The 23,887-nt window shown below is 32.9% G+C and overlaps 1 protein-coding gene across 10 annotated transcripts in view; it reads right to left on the bottom strand.

Moving 5' to 3' along the window:
* The window catches only part of CPEB2 (cytoplasmic polyadenylation element binding protein 2), a 58,161-nt gene that overhangs the window by 9,646 nt on the left and 24,628 nt on the right, over positions 1-23,887 (bottom strand). For 7 of the 10 annotated variants that reach the window (XM_077136422.1, XM_077136420.1, XM_077136423.1 and 4 more), the window contains 4 exons: positions 20,080-20,130; positions 12,325-12,348; positions 3,248-3,418; positions 2,833-2,922 (listed from right to left, as the gene is read on the bottom strand). In XM_077136422.1, the coding sequence (XP_076992537.1) occupies positions 2,833-2,922; positions 3,248-3,418; positions 12,325-12,348; positions 20,080-20,130 (336 nt within the window). The remainder of the gene's footprint in view (positions 1-2,832; positions 2,923-3,247; positions 3,419-12,324; positions 12,349-20,079; positions 20,131-23,887) is intronic. The other 3 variants (XM_077136424.1, XM_077136421.1, XM_077136425.1) reach the window with 1 other exon arrangement.

The following is a 23,887-nucleotide window of genomic DNA, read 5'->3' as shown; positions in this document are numbered from 1 at the left end:
CTATTGATTAGGTTATTTCAGTTAAGGCTTGCTACAAGTAGGTCTTTTTTTCTATGCTACATGGCAGGGGTCACATTTCATTCTTTTTCCCGTTGACTATTCCATTATTGCAGCACCATTTGTTGATTGTGGGGGTGAGGGGGTGGGGAGGGAAGTGCATAGGCTGGGAATTGAACTCGGGTCTCCTGCATGGCAGGCAAGACATCTACCACTGAACTACCCTTGCACCCTTCTCACAGGTGGGTCTTAATCCTTTTACCAGAGTCCTTTATAAGAACATGAAATTCAAAGAAGCACACAGAGAAACTGAGAGAGAAGGACATGAACAGAAGCTCAGAAAGAAAGCCACAGACAGCAGTCAGAAGCTGAAATCAACAAAATCTAGGAGAGAAGGACCAGCAGACATCACCACGTGCCTTGTATTTTACAGAGAAGTTCCACATTGCTGGCAGCTAATCTTCAGTGAAAAACATTGCCTACTGATGCCTTGATTTGGATATTTTCACAGCCTTGGAACTGTGAACTTCTAAGTTAATAAATCTCCATTTTAAAAGCCAACTCATTTCTGGCATATTGCATTTCGTCAGCTTCAGCAAACTAAAACAGAATCTTTTAGATTTAGTTCAGAACTCCTCTTCCCAATGAAGGTGTTTCCCACCTATTTCAGGCCAGTGATTTTTTTCTATCCTATATTTTGGTTTGTATCATTTATTAGGCAATTATCAATCTTTGAATTACTGGGAAGACAAACGTTTAATAAAGATACAATCTTTAATGACTACTTGGAGTAATTGCATTGGTAAAATAATCATATATATATAAGACTGCAAGAAAAAGTAAGTTTGCAACTATAATGAGTACTATGAAAGCACACTGCTAGAAGAGGCCACAACAGGAAGATTTGACCTCATTTGGTGGGCCCTAAAAGGTTTCCAGTGAGGAACTATTATTGAGGCAAAGATAAAAAAGATAAGTAGGGGATACATAGAGGAAGAGATATAGAAGAACTTCCAGGTTGTGAGATTATCATATGCAAAAGATCTGAGGCAAGAGAAAACAAGGCCAATCGGAGGGACTGAGAGTGAGATAACATTTAGTGTGAGAAGTAGCTAGAGAGGTGAGTAGGTGCTAGGCAGGCTATACAGGGCTTTGCCAGCTGTGTGGACACCTTTTGTCTTTATCCTAATAAGAGAAGCCACAGAAGGTTTTTAAGCAGGGGAGGAGGAGCCAACACCACTAAATGACTATTTCAGAGAGACTACTTTGACTGTATTATGGGAAAAAAACTGGAGAGGGCCAGAGATGTGGACAGATCAGTCAGACCCTAAAGTAATCTAGGCAAGGGATGATGGAGTGTGAGCAGAACAGTAGAAACTAACAGGGATCTTTGTACGGAACACTCAATAAAACAAACTATAAAAGGATAAGACACTAAAACTGTGGACTATAACAGCCTAAAACTCTAAGGCTAACAAATGAACACCTATATCTATATGGAATGAATTTTCTCTCCAAACCAAAGGGTTCAGGACTTTCAAGTAAGCTCCAAAATGGTATGCAAAACTTGGGTATATAGTGGGAGGTTATAGCCTTAATCAGATTCTCATTGAGGCCTGGGATCCAGAATTCCTTCTCAAAGGAATGTTCTAAGATGCTCTAAGGTTAAGCTCTAAAGACACACAAAAATTAACACTGCATTAATCCACTTCTCTAAAAAAAACTTAAACTATAGTAATGGAGGCCCTACAATTTTCCATGGCAAAATAGTGGAGATAGGCCCACAGAATTCAATCACTAGGATCCCTGAGCTAGTTTTTGTGTGCCAACATTTCCTTTTCCCAAGACAAAACCAGACCCTTTACACTTAACAGATCTTTGGAGTCTTTTCTACAGGGCTGATAGTTCAAGCAGCGATAAAAATGTGGGCTTTTTCTCTTCTAATGTTTATTTTAATCATGTTCAAGGAGAAGTCTTTCAACTTCTTCCTTTCTTTTACTCACTTCAGAAAATCTACATTAGCAATTCTGACAGAATGGATTATGTTTTAACTCTCCTCTCCCCTCTCCTTCCCTTCTCTGTGTGGGGAGAGTGTACTCCCTTACTCCATTGATGCTGGGCTTGGCCTTGTGACTTATTTTGCTCAAATGAATGTTAGCATGATTTGTGGTTCTTATATTCTGGTAATTGGCCACACTATTATGTTAGCAATAAGCAATTAGCACAACTAAGTAGGCTCCTTCAGATTCTACCTCTGTATGTTACTGTGGGTTTTAAAAAAGTCTTGACCAGTCACTTCTTGCCTTAGCTAAGACTATTTTATTCACCCAACAGAGTACATACTGTTCTGGTGCTTTCTACTATTGTATGGAAAAGTTATGTAAATTCTGAAATACTTAAACTATTCATAGGCTTATATTTTTATTACCACTTCACTTAGATCTTAATTTCATTGAGTAGAAAGAAATTTTTTTTATATCTGTGTACCCAAATTACTTAGAATGATGTTTTAGACAAAGAAAATATTCAAGCATTTGTTGATTTGTCTTATTTATTATTATTATTATTTATTATTATTATTGTTATCTTATTATTATTTTACAGAAAGCATAGCAACTGTCTTTTGATTCCTGGCTGGCTTAAAGGAAAACTAGAATGGTTTTCACGACCATTCTGCTTCGTGTAAATGTTACCAGCCTCTACAAATAATTTTATTAGCTTTTATATAAAGATGTACTAATACTCAATTTTAAAAGAAAACATAAACAATTGATACAGTCTCTTTTGTTTGCACACAACCAAACTTAAGCAAATATTAATAATGACAATCCTTACCTTTTGGTGGAAAATAGGACTTGCTTTCTGCTTTATGAGGCCAGTCTACTACCAAAGGTCCAAATCTTCTGAAGCTAGCAGTTATTTCATCTTAAGAAAGTATAACAACATATATTGGGAATTAGTTTTAATGATTCATTGTAAGAAAATCCCTACCTTATAAGTTACTCTGAAGATTTAATATTTAAAAGTACCAAATACTCTAGATAAACTGTAGCACAAGTACTAGGCTAATAATAATATCTTTATTAAAATAATATATAAAACTTAACTATTTTATTTAAAATACATTCATTTTAAGCAGAACACTGGTCTGCTCTGAAAACTAATAGAGGTAAAGATCCCATACCATCCCCAATCCACAATTCACATTATATTTCTGTTGTTTTTTTTTTAGCCCAAATCATCACCTTACCTTCATCAATATCTGGAGGAAGACCACCAACAAAAACTTTTCGAGAGAAGCGTTCTATTCGCTCTCCATTTTGATGAGCTGAATAACATGTGGGTGAATTTAAAACACCAACTTGATCACTATGACCATCATCCAGTAAACCATCATCTATTGGAAAGAGGGAAGAACGACCTAAAATGTAAGAACAAACATAACTTGAATCTCATGTTATACCAATGACAAATACAAAAGCTTAAAAAAATGGCAACATAGACATAAAGAAAAAGTAAGGGAAATTCAAATAATGTAAGAGTCATCTGTATTTAAGAGATAAGCAATCAGAAGAATGATTTAAAAATAAAGTCATATCATACTGCAAAACAAACTGTAGATCACTTCATTTTTTAATGGACAGAAGAATGAACTTGATATATGGGTCAAAGTTAGTTTGGATGTGGAATGGGAGAAACCAACAAATGGGTGGCAGAAAGGAGATGATACAGACTAAAAAGATAAGAGGATACAATAAAAACCACTTATGAACTATAGTAAGTAACGTCAAAAGTTTCAAGTAATATTTGCATATAAGGTCTTGAATTAATTTATTACACATTTGCCAATTATATGAAAGGATAGACAGAGCTTCTGAAAAGCTGCAAAATAGAAAAAAGCACCCCATTCCAGGACTTTAGTCCTCATTTGAGCCCAACTTTCAGAACTGTACCCATGTATAGGGCACATCCTATACAATACTGTTCAGTAATCTCTTGTTCGACTCTACGATGATCAAAAAAATACGACTAATAAAATAAAGTCTTCTGTTCACAAGAAATCTACTGTTTAAGAAAGATAAGATCTATACATGTAACTACAATACCTATCCGTAATAAAACTAAACATTTCAGAGCAAGTATGGTGGAGGAACGGAGTAGTGCGGCTAACAAAAGAGTAACTTTTTAAATCTTAAAGTGAACCTAGATAGCATTTGCGGTAAGAAGGGAAAGGAAGTAACACTTACCTCAAGGGGATTTGAGAGGGTGGATATTTAAGGCGAAAATATTTGTAAGAATAAGGTTTTGGGCTACTATTTCAATTGAAAGGAGCAACATAAGAGAAAGTAGTAAAGAGTGAATTTAAGAAATAGGAATTAGTCAAGGTTGGCTGAAACACGTTGAAAAAGAAATCAAAATACTATTGTGACAGATACGCCTTAGGAAAATAATTATTTAAAAAACAGCAAGCAAATAACAATGTGAGGTGTTTAGAAGATGACTTAAAAAAACATAGATAACAACTGTGCTTAAGGTTATGAACAGTCTTCGAAAGGAGAAATTTTAGTAAAGTTGGGTAGAAGCCAGATTGTGCATATTAGAGTTTTGTAAAGTAGAGAAAGCAAAAGAAGACAGTTTTGTAGAAAAGGAAAAAGATAATAAGAAGGTAGACAGGTTGTTTTCTTTCAGGATTGAGTGAAGGCTTTTGGGGGGATGAGGAGACAGTGTAGATGATCTCTAGATGTGCCTTAATATATACAACAAATATTCAATGCAAAATATCACTAATGTAACATCTTGAAAAACATGACGTAATACAAGACAATCCAAATGTGGTGGTCTACACAGACTGGGGTTGGGTGGGGAAAGGAGAAGGGGAGCCAGAGCTGGTGAGAATAAGCTAGCTAAATGGTGGCAATAAGAATTTGAAGTATATTAGACTCAAAAACAGGAGAAAGAACACATTTGGTAAAGGAAACAGGAATTAGCCTACAAATTTGAACTCTATTTAAATTAGATGTTCTAACAAATACTCGTATTCACTGAGTAACTTTGTGAATATTAATTTTACTTTCCAAGCACCTTTGGTATCAGAAATAGGGATCACTGAAAACCAAATATCAATACTGTTTGTGATCTATGGAAAGAAAGCTCTTCAAAACAAACTATTCTACTTAAAATGAACTTCAACAAGATCCATTAAAAAGAATATTGTGAATAACCAGTTCAACTTTCTGTGGTTAGAAAATAAGGTAACAAACTATAAGTAAATAATTCTATTATTTTGAAGGGAGTAAGATGAGGTAGAGAAAAAACATGCATAAAAGCTAGCTCTTGAGTTAGAAATGACAAATCCAAATTCAATATTTATTTCAGAGACACATCAATACTTTGGATTTAACACATATACACACTTTGCAGTCTCTTAAGTATAATAAAGTTTTTCTAATAGACTTTATATTGAGAAAAAATATAGATCATAAGTATTTAGGATCTAACTAGAAATTCTGAATACATAACAAAAGAAATTACTTACATAACAATACCAGAAAGAGATGTGACAAAAAAATGACAAACTTTTTATACTAAATATATTACAAAACTGTACTTAGATTATCACTACATTATAATAACTATAATTAAATTCCTAACTAAAATATTATTCTCATTAGAACAACCAAAGTTACTATGGTTGACATGACTATCAAAAATCACTAGAAAGTTCTTCTATTAATTAAAGTTCAGCTGAACAAAGGATGCAATGGAAAGAAAGGATAAGAAAATTCCACACACTAGTCACACTAACAAGAATCTTTATTGCTGGAAAATAATGACCACTTTCTCTCTAGTACTAAGGTGTTGAAGACATATAAAAGAAGAGTTAACTGAGTATATATCTATCATCAACTAAAATATTACTTTTTACCTTTCAAATATCCTTTACCATAACAAATTCATAAGACTATAAAAGGATAACCACTCAATAAGTTATTTCTACTATGTGCAGCAAGTACACTTTAAACATGCTTTCTAAGAATTATATACACATCTGTTTAGTTCACGAAAATGACTTGGCAATAAAGGTAAAAAGTATATATGCTGTGAGAATAGGTATTTGATTATAAAATTATTTAAATTAAAATATCTATAATTGTTTTCAACCTAAATTAAATAATCTTTCCTGTTCTTTTTTCTCTAAAACAAGGACGTATTTTTAGGTTCTTAACCCCAAAGGAATTAAAGTGAATGATCAGGAAAACAAAATGTGAAATCTAACAAATGCAGTTAATCCATATTTGTAAACAGAAAATATATAGTTTTAAATGCCTAATAGAAAAAAATAAGTGGCTTACAATCAATAAACTTAGATCCTAATACAAAGGAAATAAAGAACTGAAATCAATGGCATAGAACCAGAAAAATAACATAGAAAATCAGCAAAGCCAAAAGTTAGTTCTCCTCAAGAAAAAAGGGATTACAAAGAACTTTATGCCAATAAATTCAACAACTGAGAAGAAATGAACAAATTCCTTGAAAAGAATAAACCTTTCAAAACTGGTACAAGAAGAAATATATAATCAGAAGACTCATATATCTGTTAAAGAAATTGAATCTATAATTAAAAAAACACAACAATTAAATGCACAAATACTTTCTAGAAAATGCACAAAAATGTACTTTCTAGAAAGAAAACTTTAGGTCTAGATAGCTTTACTAGTGAATGGACCAAACTTTTGAAAAAGTTGTACCAATTTTATACAAACTCTTTCCAAGAATAAAGGAAGAGGAAACACTGAACACTTCCCAATCTGGCTATCAAAACCATGGTCCCTAAACCTTACATGAAAAATTCTAAGAAAAGGAAACTACATCTCTCATCAACACAGATACAAAAAAAAAAAAAATAAAAGACCTTGATCCCTGTCTCACACCATACACAAGAATTAATTCAAAAAGGATCATAGACCTAAATATGAAAGCTAAAACAATAAAGTTTCTAGAATTTCTTCACGACCTTGGAATAGGCAATAATTTCTTAGGACCAAAAAGAACTAATACGGAAAGAATGCTGGACTTCCATCAAAATTACAAATTTTTGCTGCTCAACAAAATATTGTAATAAAGTGAAAAGACAAGAAACAGACTACTAGGAACTAGGACATATTCCCCCCTCACACACACAGGCACACACAAAACTCTTACAAATGAAAACAACTCAATTAAAAGTGGGCAAAAGGCTTGAACTGGCATTTTCCAAATGGATTTACTAGAATGGCCTATAAGTTTATGAAAAGGTGTTTCAACATCACTTCGTCATCAGGAAAATGCAAATTAGTACCACAAGAAGATATCACTATATACCTACCATGATGACTAAAATTAAAAAGCCCACATCCCCAAGTCAGTTTCATATTCTTTGGAGTATAAAATTGGAAAACTATCGGACAACTTCTAATAAAGGTAAACATACACTTATTCTATAAACCAGTGATATCCACTCTCTTAGATATACAACCTAGAAGAAACGAATGTTTATGTCCACAACAAGGAATGTATAAGAATATACATAGCAGCTTTCATAATACGCCCAAATTGAAACATATTCGAATGAGTATCAATAGAAAAATGGATAAACAAATAGTACATTGAATAATGAAATTCTATTTAGAATACAACAGAAATACCTCTTGATACTAATTTCCCTTCTACACAATTTCTGCCCAATAGAAATTATAAAGGCAAAATAGTAGTTACCATAAGGACTACAGATAAAGGAAGCAGTAACAGATGAGAACAAACTAAGCCTTCCCAATCACTGTCAAAGAGAGTTTGCATGTTGTCAGAGACATTTAACAGGTCATAAAGAGCCTTCTAACAAAAAGGATCTATATTCCTATGGAACAGGAACTATGTTCCTATAACGACACTAAAAATATAACTTCTCACAAACAGAAAGCTGGATAAGGTTTTTAATAAGGAACGGAGGGAACCCAGTAAATATGACCCTCATTTGTGATATTTAATCATGATTCAAATTAATGTATTTCAGATCTTTTAATAAAAAAGATTAGAGAACCCATGGGACTTTTTTATATTCCTAAAAAAAAAAAAAAAAAAAGATTGTTCTATACTTTAATAAAAATCAAGTCACCTATATACAAGCTTCCAAAACTGAAGAAAGGGCTAAAGACTAAACTATGATTATGCTACTGTGACAGCCTATGCGGTCTCCCCTCCTTGGGTCAGAGAAGCTGTGGGCAACTAACTCTGCCTCTGGTGACTATGCTAATCTACTTAAAACACTAACAGTGGTACTTCACTTTTCAGAGTTTAGCTTTATTCTGGAAGCCCTGAATAAAGACATTTCCCAACATATCATCCAAAATTGGGTGGGTGAAGGGGTGTGGTTCTTTGATCTTGACAAATACTATTCTATACCTTCCTTTACCAAATGCTGTTCTGATAAAAACACATAAAAAACAAACTATATAAATTAATGATTAATATGAACATTCTTCCCATTTTTTAAGATGCTAGCAGCCACTTTATTGGGTGGATAATATATCAACTTGAGGCACAATTTTTATTTACATTCAAGAAAAAAATCTGTCAAAAAATAGAGGTAGGTTGGTCTCTCTTCACCACCTGTTAAATCAGAGAGAATCATTGATCAGGCATGCCTCCTCAAAGAACTGATAAAGACACACTATATGGTACACCTAGCACATAAAAATATTTTTTCCCAATAATAGATTTGTCCCTTTCTCCTAGAAGATAAAAAAAAAATATTTAATTTTAAACAATCATAATCTAGTATCTTCTATCTTTGTAAATTAATTTCTAGGTGTAATATATTTGCCTTAAAATTAAGTTTACTAAAATTGTAGAGCAGGAAGTCAGTATCTTGAAGGATGGGTCAGCAAACTTTTTCTGTAAAGGACCAGGCAGAAAATATCTTAGGCTTTGTGGCCAGTCTCTGATGCAACTCATTTGCCATCACTGTAGCTCCTCAGCAGCCATATACAAAAAGTAAATGAATGGGCATGCCTGTATTATAATAAAACTATTTACAATGATAAGAGGCTTGACCAGTGGGCCATAGTTTGCTGACCCATCTTAAAGTATTATCTTATTTTTTTCCTCCTGATTTATAGATCCTACCCATACTCTGATAGTTCTCAAAAATGTTATCTATGACAGATGAAAGACACCATTTAAACCTCAGCAAGTACTAACTCCTAAGCCTAGACTTCATTACTGAATTTGCTATTGATAACATTAAAGAGGGGTGTACACTTACTCTGGCTACTTCAGAAGATTGTCTAAGAGGCAGATGAGTTCATACAAAACCTTACCAAATTGGAAAACCCAAGGACAACTTTAAAGCAATAAAAAGTGCATTTATTATTAATAATTTATTATTATATTAGCACACAAATCTAAATGACGACATGCTTATGAATAAACCCAAACTCTCTTACTGAATATCCTTATTTCTTCATCCTCTCATTTCACATGTAATTTGTTAACTAGAACTTTGGGTTTATCTATTGAAAAAGATTACTTTCTGGTATTTAGCATCGTTAACTAAAATACATTCTTTTTTGCTGTTATTCAAAATATTCTATGTATTTTTATTCCTTCTGGAGTACAGCAGTCCTTTAACCCTTATGAAAGGGGCATATTACAATACAAAAATATTTTAAGCTAAGAAAATAGAGCTTAAGTTACAATTTCTACCTCCCTTCATAACACTCCACCCTACACCAACCCCAGATTTAGATGTTCACTGCTAAAATGGAATGGAAGAAACAATGGACAGATAACACAAAAGACATGTAGTTATCCTTATTTTAAAGTCAGTTCTTCCGTGTAAGGGTCTTCTTACATAGAGATACACAGGAATAGTAGTAGGTTCCTACTTAAAAGTAGGAAAAGAATATTTTCTTTTTCTTAATTACACCCTAAGCACAATTACATTTTGATTATGCCCAGTTATATTTCATAAATTAAAATCTAGAATCAACTTGATGTAAATTTCTTATTGACATTAAGGAAATAAAAATATAAAATTATTTTGAAGTGGTTTGGTTTTACTCTAGTCAAGTTGAAAGCTTTCAAAATGAAAGTAGTTAACTACTCTATGCCTAGGCTGAAAGGTGAGTCAAAGAAGGGAAATAAGAAAGAAAAATAGTTCTTCCAAATGTGTACTACAAGATCAACACGCCTTCCGAAAATAATTTTGCTTAGCCACCACTGCACGAGTAAGGTAAAGAGTCATGTCTTATTTTTGGCAAGAATTATTATATCAACAGTGTTTTCACTGCTCCCCCTCTACAAACACATACGAATAGAAGAGCTGCTATATATGAGTTACATTTTTTAAAAAAGAAAATGACTAAGCAAATGAATAATGGCCATTTCTTTAATGGGCTTAATATTTCAAAATACTAAGCCCACACAAGGGGGTCTTCGGTGGTTAAAAGTTTATCAGTCTGAAACTGTTGTTATACGTGGTAGAAAATGAGGAAAAAATTAGTAGAAAATAGGAAGAGAGCCAGGCTATTTCTAGCCCTTTCTGCGTCATTCCTTCAGTATGTTTGTTCTTTAAAAAAAAAAAAAAGTTTTATTACTTACCATGTCAAGGTACTTTAAAATTAAAATAAAATCTCTCAACAGCCATTTCTAATTGAAATAATTTTCATCTATCAAAATCAAAATTAAAAAAGCAGACTCTTAACAGCCACCGAGAACTGAGTAAAATTACTAATGCTGCATAATTTCAAAGAAAGTTGGATGTTATCATTCTCCCTTTTGCCTCCAAACTAAGTCAAACAAGTGTAACAACTGTCAGTTCTGTTAAAAGGACATTTTTACTTTTTCTTAATATTATAATCATAGTCTACATTATTGAACTGAGATAAAAGAAGATCAACAACAGTCCTTTCTGATCTTTGCTCCTAAAGGCTCTCTAGATCATGGCACTTATATTGTATTACGGCAAATTAAGATATAAAACAAGTCACTTAAAGTTAAAAGAGGAAGAGTGTATAAATAAGGAAAGATCTTGCATTGCTTTATGGTTTCGAAAATACTTGAAAAATCACAGATTGGTAAGTGGTGCAGTTTTAAGAGAAAAACATCTCTATATTAAAATAGCATAGCAAAATAAGGTAGTCTTGGATCTGAAAATAGGAATTAAAATTCTAAACTTTCCCCCTCTCTTCCCAGATTTCTAATGTTTTTTAAAAATTTGTTTAGCTTTAGTTTTCTGAGACCTAACTTCCTGTCTCCTCTAATTTTTTAGTTAGAAAACAAAAGAACCAAGAGATTCAGTCAAGCATTTGATGAAAGCAGATTCCAAAAACTGAACTTAAATCTAGATGATCTGAAATATGAAACAGTAAATACCAGTAAAGAATATAAAATACTGGTTTCTGTTGTCAGTGGTGGCAATTGGGTTAGCTCTTTTGATTTAAAGTACACATACTCATAACGAGATGAAAAGAAACTGAAGCACTGGCACACATATAATCTAATAGTATAAAATTACTTTTGCTTCCTCTCATCCCATCTATTTCTTTTCTCCCTCTCAATTCCTGCACATGGAAAAGGGAGAGGCAAAGCTTAAATCAGAGGAAACTGACATTTCCTGCTTTCGTAGGGAGTCTAATAGTAGTCCTGCATCAAATAGTCTTAGCTTTCTCTGTAAGTAACCAAACAATAGTCCCAAGGGAAAGAATGCTGTGGGGGAGATGCAAAGAATGCGTGCATCCACACATTTGTCAGAGAGAATTATATTCTTAGATGACAGAAATATTAACACTGATTCTATAAAATCAGTGTTAACAGTAATCTATTTGGCATTTGTTATTTTCAATTGGGTCGAACATAAAACTAATCTAGAGTTGTAAATTATATACCATAGATAAGACAAATAATCACAGGTATAAGGTTTAGACAGTGGAACAATCAGTCATATTGCATGTCAACTTCACTAATGTTTATTAAACACATTTCTTAAACAAGCTACAAGTAGCATCTTTATTATAAAAGATATACAAATAACTTTTAACGAACAGTTAAAATCTTTTGAATTCCCAGTTCAAAAGGGAAAATTTGTTAAATTATCATTAGTATTAAATGCAACTAAAAGGTTAAAAGATTTAGCATTCAAAACACTTAACAACAGGTAAGCGCTCAAATCAAATTCAAATCTACTAGTTTTCAGACTTTGTATTAAAAATCTGAAATAAATTAATTACAACATTGATCAGTAAAACCCAAATATAAACAGTTATACCATAGCAAACAGAAGTGAATTACCTCGTCTTCGCCCATAACTCCTTGCTGCATGTAAACAAAGGACAAATTGTAAAATGAGAGAACTAAAAATAAGCCCACATATACAAATATTTGTGATATGAAAAGCTATGTGGGCATCTGAAAATTAGTCTACTTTGTTTTAAAAGTTATGACAGTAATGTCACCATATAATATTTACATGGTGTTTTACCATTTACAAAGCACTTTTGTTTTACATTTCATCTGAATCATATTTTAAAACCCAGTGAGATTAAGAGGAAATACACCATTTTTTCTCATTCAATTGTGCTAAAAATCACAAATAGAAATGTATTTCATTTCATCTAGAGAGGAATATCCTGCACTATTTCACAGTCAAACAGCATCCCAAATGATTTTCCCAATGAAAGGAAAGAATCTGAATTGATTTTTCTATGTATTATAAAGAGTTTTATGGCATATATAATCCAATAGCCATTCAGCTCCAATCCATATATATTAAACCTTTGCATGGAAGAAGTACTGGAAAACTAAGAAGATATACCAACATTAAACTGAAACCTACACAGCTTAGATGGCATGTAAGAAATCAATCCATGTTCAAACTTACTTAGCTGAAGAGCTAATTAATGAGATACTATTATAACTAATAATGCTTCCCATCCTTTTGATGTATTTTATGACAATTATCTGCTAAGAGTTTTTGTCTCTACCGCTAGGGTAAAAAAGATCCAGATAGAAATTACCATTAGTATCATTAAAGAACATACATGTGTAAATAAAAATATAAAGTAGAAAGGCATTCTAACCTATGTTACTAGCAGTTTACAGAAATTCTTATAGAGAGAAACTTAAATCCCTTTTTCATTAAGAGAAATACAGATTTGATAAAATCCACAAGTTATTTTCAAGTAACTCCTCCCCTTAACCTGGGTACACAATATTTTTATCCTGGAATTAATACATGAAGTCAACAAGAAACAAAAAAAACAACCATAAAATTAAGTTTTTATTACACGATAATGTATTTTTTAGGTGTGGGAAAGAACTGAATAAGTCTCAGATCATAACAGGTATTGAGAGTTGTGAGAAATGTAGTCTACCCACAACTCTTAAAGACTGTCAGGAAAAGTTTCACACTATTAAATGCATTTTTTATTAAAGTTTTATGAAATACATATTTGATTTTTATACTAATGCTTTAATGTGAAATGAGTCTACAAAGTGGTACAACAGCACTAGTTCCTCTATAATAAAGGGGTAGGGGGAATAAAACTGTCAACTCTTTTATCATTTATCATTAACACTACTGAGAGATAAGTCAATAAATACAAGTCTTACCTCAAAGCCTTTAATGTAAACTACCTTTGCATTTCTGCCATTCTAGTGTCTTTATTTAGCTATATATAATTTAGTGCAGATTTAATCTGTCCTTGCACTCCAATGACCTCAATAACGGGCTGATTTTTATCACAGCTTGCTAACAATCCATGTATTAGTTTAGGGTGAACACTGAAGTAGAAGCAGCATTTATAATTTTGTTTTAAGTCTTCTAAGACTGAAAAGGCTTTCAAAACACAGGGTTTTAAAGAGATAGGAAATAAAAAAAAAAAAAAAAAAACTACAGTAGACCTATCAAGAATAGGCTGTATCATATAGCATAAATAAGACTCAGCAGTTGCATAAAGCCGGGAAATGGTTAAGAGGTACCCAAACACTTTCAAGCACAATAGTCTCAGGAGTTGGGCTTTCTGCTTATCCCTAGAATTGCCTAACCATAAACTCCTCCAGCATTAATTTGCTTTTGAGACTTTCATTCATGGATTTAGAGGGTCAAAGTTTCTAAAACAAAACTATTCTCATCAAGTTTGTAGTCAAATTGTAAATTGTGATGAAGTCATAATGTGGCACATAATTCTAGACCTATTGAGAAAGTTAATGACATCATAACCAGTTTATGTTCTTTGATGGTTAAGTTCATGTATCAGTTTGGTGAGGTTATGATGTCCAGTTGTATGGACAGGTAAGCACTGGCTTGTCACTGGTAGAGTATTTTGCAGATATAAATTACTCAGTTGACTGTGTCTATGGCTGATTATATCTACAATTCACAATGGAGATTGCCCTCAGCAACAAGAGATGTCTCAACCAATCAAATGAAGGCCAAAAGGGGCAACTGAGGATTTCAGCAGTCAGAAAGAATTTCTATGTCTACTTCAGCCAGCCAGTCAGCCTCTCCTGGGGAATTCAGAGAAACCCTGATTGGAGTTCTCAACTTGTGGCCTGCCCTTCGGAATTTGGACTTGCCAATCCCCACAGTCACGTGAGCCAATTTATAGAATAAATCTCATAATATTTATATATGTATATATATATATATATATATATATGTATATATACACACACACACATACACACACACACATACACACACACACATACACATATATATTGTTGGTTCTGTTTCTCTGGAGAAGCCTGACTAATATATGTTCTTAGTATTAGCTGTTATGATGTTAGCTGAGGCTTCTCAATACTAAAATAGTAAAAGTATGTACAAAGGCTCACAACATCTTAAGTTTCATCCCATTCCTAAGCTTGAACATAATTATTTAGAAAATTTCTCTATCTCATACCTGTGGAATTTTAGAATCTTGAAAAGAACTATTCCACTTATTATTTGGACAACTTTCAGATTCCAAGTTTCTACATTACCAAAAATAGAATGACTGCAGATGAGGCTAAATCATGTGAAACATTTTCTATTCCCTGTCATGGGAACAACCAATCTGCTACCATCATACTAAACAATGGTTTGTGTACTTACTTTTATACCAATGCTTCTATAGGAATTTCTGAGGGTATTGTGATACCATAATTGATTAACAATTACCAGAAAAACCCCAGTAAGAAAATCATTGAGTACTCACCATATGCTTAAAAAGATACTTTAAAAAAAACAAAATGTGCCTCTAAACTCATTTAAAACATGACTTAGAAAAAAGAGTGAACAATTTGATTTTCAAAAATTGTTTTTGTAATATTAAATTTCAGGTTCACATATGTTAAAAAACATTATTAAAAAGTCCACCTTATTTATCCAAAAAAATTAGGAGTTAGCTGTTCAACACATATACATATAGACATACTTATATATGCAATTTTTTTAAAGATAATAAAAAGGTTCTGTGAAAAGCCTGTAAGCCCCCGATACAAATGATTTTACAATTTGTTTTCTACCCCACTTACTTCTGTTAGCATAGAAAAGGAGTGATGGTATATCCAAGTTTACTATTTTCATGACTTAACATAGTGTATTTATGCCTTCTGCCTACAGAGACACAATTTCATTACTGAGTAAATTTTCTTAAGATATAAATTACTTCTTTCCTCCCAAAAAGTACAGCAAGCTCTTGATTACCTACATGGTGCTATAGGGGTAATTACAGCAAATTTAAATTTCAAACTAGCTTGCTAAAATGCTTCTCTATACACTTCTGCTCTAATTTCTTCCCCTTTTGAAAAATGATATGTACTAAAAATAAAAATGTAAGCAACTTTCCTTGGGAGAGGAGCAGGGGGAGTACACTGCTATCTAAATCCAAACAAATACTTGAATGATACATAATTTCTTTTTTGTTTTACATGGGCAGGTTCTGGGAATCAAACCCGGGTCTCTGGCACAGCAGGTGAAAACTCTGCCACTGAGTCACTAGTACACTGTCTGATACATATTTTTTTTATTATTGCTCTTTACTACTATGGAAAACAGAGGTGACAATTTTATGCCTAGAAATGTAAACTTTCAAGGTGTCTTTCTAACTGCAGACAATATTTAACTTTGATTTTTGAACAATCTATATATTCCTATATAATGTGACTTCCCTAAACATTTCTGAATGTTAAATTTGGACTCTTCTACAACGCTGGATTTACTGAATAATAGCAGTCTCCACCAGTCAATTCATCTTTACTATTTTAAGGAACATGGTCTGTTCAGAAGTAGGAGCCTGTTGCAGTTACATTTCTGTGGCATTTTCTAATTGTCTTAAAATGATTTCTTATATCTATACAACCTTAGGAGATATACAGTTCTGCTATTATACCTCTATCTTCATATGTTAGTAAACAGGAATTCAGTTAAGGATGTGCCAGAGGCACTTCATAGTTCACCTACTGCAACCAACTTTCTGACTTTTATCCCACTCTGTTTATTCCTAGTAAAAGGGATATATATATATATATATATATATATATATATATATTTTTTTTTTTTACATGGGCAGGCACCAGGAATTGAACCCAGGTCCTCTGGCATGGCAGACAAGCATTCTTGCCTGCTGAGCCACCGTGGCCCACTCTAAAAGGGATATTTTAAAGCTTAACCATAACTGCTAATTAACTGCTAGTAAGGTAGAAAAAACCTTTTACAATGTTTTCCGTATCTGTGTAACAAATGAACTACTATTTATATATATTTTTATTAAATGGTCTCAAGCCTAGCATCACTGTAACATCCCAAATTCAAGTTTAGTATCACCGTAACATCCCAAATTCTAGGCAGTAACTTATTTTCAAAGGAATGCTCCTTATTATATAGTAAGCATTTACTTCAATGTTCCTCTGTGTATCATCAAAAGTCATCTTGGTACCACAAAGGGTAAGTGTACCTCACTTTAGGAAATACTGCCTCAGACTTATTTCGCTTCTATCGACACAAATGCTGTCCCTATATAACCCCTACCAAATGGTTCTAGTTTGGTTTTCTGCAGGAACATAAAACAAGTCTTCTTTGTTTAGTATACATAACCATCCTCCAAATAGTTGAAGACATCACTTATGCCTTTTAATGCGATAGTTTACAAAATTAACATATTCATTTCCCTCATTTACTGAAGGAAAGTCACTGCTGTTACTGTTCATCATCATCATCTCCATCCTAGTAGCTCAAATTTATTGTTAAACACTGTTAGATATTTTACATGAATGAACTCATCACTCTTAACAAGAATCCTCCAAGGGGGGCAGTATACTATCTCTATTTTAGACATGAAACTGATTCAAAGTGAGGTTAGGTAAACAGTTAGAAATAGCAGATTCAGATAATCTGGCTCTAGAGTCTGTGTTACTAACTATTACGCTAAACCACCACAGAATATTACTAATGCAGAATTTATTACTAAATACAGATTCTCAGAAGTCAATAATATTAGCTACAATTGTTGGTTAAGTAAAACAACCTAGTTAACCAAAGTGAGTTATATTTTGATGTTCTAAAAAAACCTTTAATAATTAAAAAAACTGGTTTATGTCGATGAGATACTTTAATCAGCTGACAACATTTAACAAATATTTAGTAGAGTTACAGTCTTATACTAGTATTACTCAATTCTCTTCTTACCCAGGGAGGTAGTATGCAAAGTATACCGCTGAACTACATGCAATTAAAAAGTAGCTCAAGGGGCCACGGTGGCTCAGCAGGCAGAATTCTCACCTGCCAAGCTGGAGACCAGGGTTTGATTCCTAGTGCCTGCCCATGTAAAAAAAAAAAAAAAGTAGCTCAAGAAAAATTCCCCCTTACTTTTAGTGCCATTCTTTGTCTAGTTCTCTCTTCAATTACCTTGATGTCTACTAAAATTCAAATACTTCCTTACCCCCATCCCCAATATACCCATTTTCTGATTCTGAAATCCCTCTTTGCCAATGAGCCTAAGTGATTAAAAATTTAGATCAAATTGCCTCTCTTAGCTCTAAGTACAGCTTGATGTTTCTGACTTCATTATTTGTTTTTCTTCCCTGGTTTCTTACCAGAAAAAGTTCAAAATTTCTATTCTGAGCATGCACTATGGACCTAAGTAGCTGACTACTAAGAGCTCATATAATTAAAAAAAAACAGATTTGCCCACAAGATGCAACTCCTGCCTAAAACATGTTTGTGTCTACTATGTGATGAAATGCTTTTCAACCTAACATTCAGATTGTTCATAAGGTTTTTTGGCAATTGAGGAAATCATCTATTAGCCTAAATAACGACTAGTGTAACTAAAAATGTAAGTTGCAAAAAAAGTGTGGCTACTGAACTCTTTTTTTATAACAAACTACTGACATATTTTATTACATACAGTTCTGGATCATTCTAGAGTATCCATTCAGCAATCTAAGAACATCTGTGACTGATTTAAGAAATTATCTCACAGAGCACTTTCTTTCAAAAGGATTTTAATAGAATATGTGAAGCATACTTAAATTCAAAATTTTCAATTGAATTGCTTATTCAGAAGTTAGAAAAGAAATGTGAACGGCTTCTATTTATCACACAGCATATTACAAAAATAAGAAAATTAAGATATATAAATAATTAATTGGTACTTAAACCCATCATTTTATAAATTAAGCCACAATTAACAAAATTTACAAGCCATTTTCAGTATAAACCATTTCAATAGCATATTTAACCACAGATTTAGAGTTCAGATTCCAGCTACCCAAATGACCTTTTTTTCATTCCATGGTAGAAAAAAAGCTTAAAGCAGCAGACCTGGGATGCAATTTTAAGGGCTTTACGTTCAAACTCTATGCAAACACTGTAAATCACTGAACTCATAAATGTGGCCTCCTGAACTGCTATGAGGGCTTGCCTGGACATGGCCTCAGACATGGCCTCAGTCTCAAGTGTTCACTCTGGCCCCAATGTTAGTACCTTAACAATTCCACCCCTAATCCTCTTTAAAAATCCTAACCAGTCAGATGCCTAGTGCTAGGCCATGTGGAATACGGTGGGCAACTCAGTGCAAAATAGTCAAATGATGACTAAGCCAAATCAGTCACCTCACTTGATACCTTACTTCTTCAACCTTTCTCTCAGTGCAAAAAATCCTCTCTACTCTGACAATCTTTGAAGTGGCCTGGACTTTATTTCCATTGTTCTGTCACAACAGACTTTATAAAGTCTAGCTTAATATTGCCCTTTTCATTCTTTGTTCTCAGCTTCATTGCCATCTTCTTTCAATAAAGCTTCAGCAGAAATATAAGAGCCAAGCCATCCTAGTGATATTACAATTTTTTAAGGTAAATACTATCTCTACTGTATTCCTTTCTTTTCCTCTTTCCCTCTCCACACCCATCCTTAGGTTTAAAAATACTTTTTTTTAAGTAATATTTCAATCCTCCATTTATACTCCCACAATCATGGATATGCTTACATTTAACAGAAAGAAAGAAAGACAAAAACACTTTAATGAAAGTTTATTCTGACTACGGTGAACTTCCTTATATAAACTTTTTAGCTAGAATGAATTTAGTATGAGGCCACCATATTTGCAGATTCACCGCTCTATTTCTTAGTTAAATATAATCACAAATGCTATTACTAACTAGTTCTATGCAGTTTGTAAATATCTCATTTAATCATCCTCATAATAAACACTGAGACTGATATTCCCATTTCATACACAGGAAAACTGAGGCTTTCTAAAGTTACCTGCCCAAGGTTATAACATAAACTAGAGAGCCAATATTCAAACTCAAGACTGTCTCCCAAGCCTGTTATCATTGAATTAAATCATACTGTTAAAAGTTACTTTAATAGCTACTTTGCTAAGTAGGATCCACGCTAAACTCCCAATTTTGCTTTCTATACAGGAACAGTTGTAGTTTTATTTTATACTTATTAAAATGACTAAATTGTGTATATGGGTGAGGTTTAGAGAAACATGTATCTAACCATCATTATTTATGTAAATCAACTAGAAACATAAAATGCTTTATAAAACTTACCATTTAACATCAACAGATTGTCAGTCCCTGGATGTGGATAGCTCAATCGACCTTTATGAAAAGATAGGAAAGTTTGAGAATTATGAAATATTTGAAAAAAAAAAAAAAGGTTAAGATGGGAATTATTGAACACAGTACTTTTCTTAAGAACTAAAAAACTAATGTTTAACTCAAAGTATACTAACTAAATATGTCTTTGTCTCAAGTAAAGTAAAAAACACAAAAATAGTTAACCTTAGTTACTTGATCATAAGGTCATAATGTGATCTGGGAACAATGCCAACAGAAAAGTCTTTTTTTGACATATAAAAACAATGCAGGTTTTCCAGTCTTTCAAAATTTAACGTGATGTGAATTTTTAAAATCTATTCAGAAGTTGTAATTTTCTCTATCAATCTTTCCAAATAAAAAATGGAAAACTGGAATAAAAGGAATTCATATTCCTAAATTGAAAGCAACTAAGATATAAAATAAAAGCTATGCAGAAAAATCTTATCACACCTTGACATTTAATTTCACGTAGTTTATATGTTTGTATATAAAGTTACTGAAAACATCTTAAATGTACTACTACAAATGTTATAAGAAACTTAACTTGTTCAAGGTATACAAATGATTTTTAAATATATATGAAAATATTAACGTTTCAGTGCATAGTATATTCTTTGAGCAGTTCTTCATTCAAAAGTTTTACATTTACTAAATAGCAGACTGGACAACAGTACTACATATTGCTGTGGAGAAGAAAAAAGGTATGCAGCAAATAAACTGTGGCTTATTTAGCATTTTCATATCATAGTATTTGCTTGATTAAACACTAAGTGAAGATATCATTATTTTTAGCTCATTAAAAATAGTGTTCTACTTTAATGCTTATATCTCTGACAGACTATTAGAAAGGTAGATTAAAATCCATTTTTTAAAAATTAGAAGTTTTGGGGATTTCATTTCAGCAACCTCCAGCACAGAAGACATTAAAACAGCATATAATGCATTGTCACCAAAGGGGTGACAATAAATATCTGAACTGATTTGACACAAATAGTGAGGAACATAGATTAAACTGCATCTATTATTACCACCTTTGCAAGCACCCTACAGTTGAAGGGCCCTTTATTGCATCCAAACATCCCATACAAGAAAGAATTTATCTGTCCACTTTTGCTTTAATTATGAAATTGGAGGATTTGATCATCTACTAATGCCAGGGGTGTGAAGGCAAGGATGATCCAATTTTGACCTTAAAATACATACATACAGATGTATAGATATACCTCAACACACACAGAGACACTTCATCTGAACTCTTAACTACAATATTTTTTTTCAGACCCAAAATAGTTAAAATAAGTGCATGGTTCTTTAAAAGGACCTCTTTGCCATCTCTTATTTACTCCTGAGTTTCAAGCAGCATGACATAACTAAGTTACCCCTTCAAGTTGTTATGCTCTAAAAAATATAAATAAGTTTACTGTTGTGACATCTTAATATGGAGTGAGTAAAAGGAGAGGCACAAAATAGCAAGTGCTAAAAAGTCCAGCTTTCCCAAACTAAATTTCCAAAAGAATGGACTATTACTTTGTCTGAAGTACCACAGCTTTTGGGGAAATATGTCTGTTTCTAAATATTTTGCTGCAGAAGGCCAAATTTAGAGAACAATTTAGGGCCATGAAAAATAATTAATTCTGACTTGAGATTTAAAAACAAAAAAAACTTACAAAAGTGGCTCCTGTATTACTACTCAGTATAAATCAGTTAATAAAAGTGTTCCATGCTGAGATTGTATAGAATGCTGAGGATACACACAAGTAAGACATGTCTTTGCTTATGATGTGACAGGGTGACTGACACAAACACAAAATTTCAACAAAATCTGCCAGGTGCAAGATAACCAATCTACAGTATACTATATATAAAACAAGAATAAACAACACCCATGAAAGAAAATTTCACCAAGCCTAGGGATTAAGGCAAGACTTTCTAGAAAAGTAAACTGAGCAAAGCCTTAGCCTGAAGTCTTTTTCCATCTTGAAAGACACTCAACTTTCAACTGCCACATAATTATCTTCTAATAGGTTCACTGTTCACTTTATTTCTCCCAAGACACAGGTAACAAGACATCTCCATTGCTAACAGCTTTTTTGACATCTTAGTTCTGAATGGACTTACAGGCAAAGTTCAAAAGAATGATACCTATTTACAAACGGAGATATTTGTATATATTTTCTAAAACACTTAGTTCTCCAAACAGTAAAATCTCCCAATATAACTAATAAAATATTCTAAAATGAAATGTAGATTCATTTTTTAAAATTATGTAATTACTTTTCAACTACTACAGTGAAAATATTACTACATCTTTATAAGTTAATTTTAACTGTTATATTTTGCTTTGGGTAGTATTAAAATTGCTTTCACTTGCCGGTAGATGGTAATAACTAACATCTAAGTACTTCCTTTGTGCCAGGCAGCTTTCTAAGCTTTTTACAACCAATTATTTAATCCTTGCAACACTCTTATGAGATAGGTTCTATTATCAGTTTAAGATGAAGACACTGTCACATAAGGTTAAATAACTTGCCCAAGTTCACAGGTAGCACCAGCAGATCTGAACTCAGGCAGCATGGCTCCATACACTTAACCACTACCTGTTGATTACTTCCTATAGAGAAAGGCATGGAAAGTGGGCCATAGGACAAAACCATTCATTAAAAAATGATTACCTTGTACATTAGATATCTTTTAAGATACAGAAAACATACAGTGCTAGGAAACCATTTTTTTCCTATTGTCTAAAAGGTCTGTGAGGTAGAGACTGATAGTTGCACACTAATTCCTGTCAGGAAATGGATCCCCAAATATTAGATAGGTAAAGAACTACAGAGATTAAAAAACATTTCTTGGCCTTCCTTATAGTTGAAGTGTGTCCATGTGACTAAGATGTGGCCAATGGGATATAAGCAAAGTGCTATGTGCGATTCTGGGACATATCCTTAAAAAGGAAGAGCTTCCCTTTCCCTTTCTTTCATCCTGCTGGCTGGAATGCAAGTGTGATGGCTAAACTGTAGCAGCTATATTAGGCCACAAGGTGGAAGCTGGGTATTGAGGATAGACGACAAGACAGGAGTCTAGATCCATCATCACACCACTCTAGAAGTGTTTACGTTGATGTAAGAATAAATACTTTTATCTTGTACAAATCACTTTTGAGTTTTCTGTTGTTCCCCAAAAAACCTAATCCCTACAAATAAAGTCTTCTAGTAATAAATTTAGGCAAGCTGAATTACTATTGCTTATTTTTGTGTGTGTGAAAATGATAAAGTGTAAGAATTTCATGACATTTTAACTACGGATATTAGGTATGTACCACCTCTTGGCACTTCTTTTATATGAATACTATATAATTTGGAATTAACAATTTAAAAAAAGATACATATATATACACAAACACACACACATGCTCCCGTGGTTTTCCACCACACTTAGAATAAGTACCTGGCCCTTCATCCTCTCCCAGTCTAACTGCACTAGCCTCGTTGCCATTTCTTAACTGGCCAATATTTCCATTTTAGTGTTTTTGTATTTCTTTGTCTCATTGTTTGAAATGCCCTGGATACGACCCAAAACTTCTTTCCCTTCTTGGTTTTTCAGCAGACATCACAGACCATCCTGTCTAAAACAGCAGTTCTTTCCTTCTCTACTCCCTTGATGCCACATTTTTCTCTTATGGCACTGATTATTATCTGATATACTATATATTTCTTATCTCTATCTTTTATTAAAATAGAAGATATATGAGGGCAGGGAC

This window comes from Tamandua tetradactyla, chromosome 19 (genome assembly GCF_023851605.1).
Source record: "Tamandua tetradactyla isolate mTamTet1 chromosome 19, mTamTet1.pri, whole genome shotgun sequence".
Lineage (NCBI taxonomy): Eukaryota > Metazoa > Chordata > Mammalia > Pilosa > Myrmecophagidae > Tamandua > Tamandua tetradactyla.
Note: the sequence above shows the minus strand (reverse complement) of the source record. Positions and strands in the feature narration are given on the sequence as shown.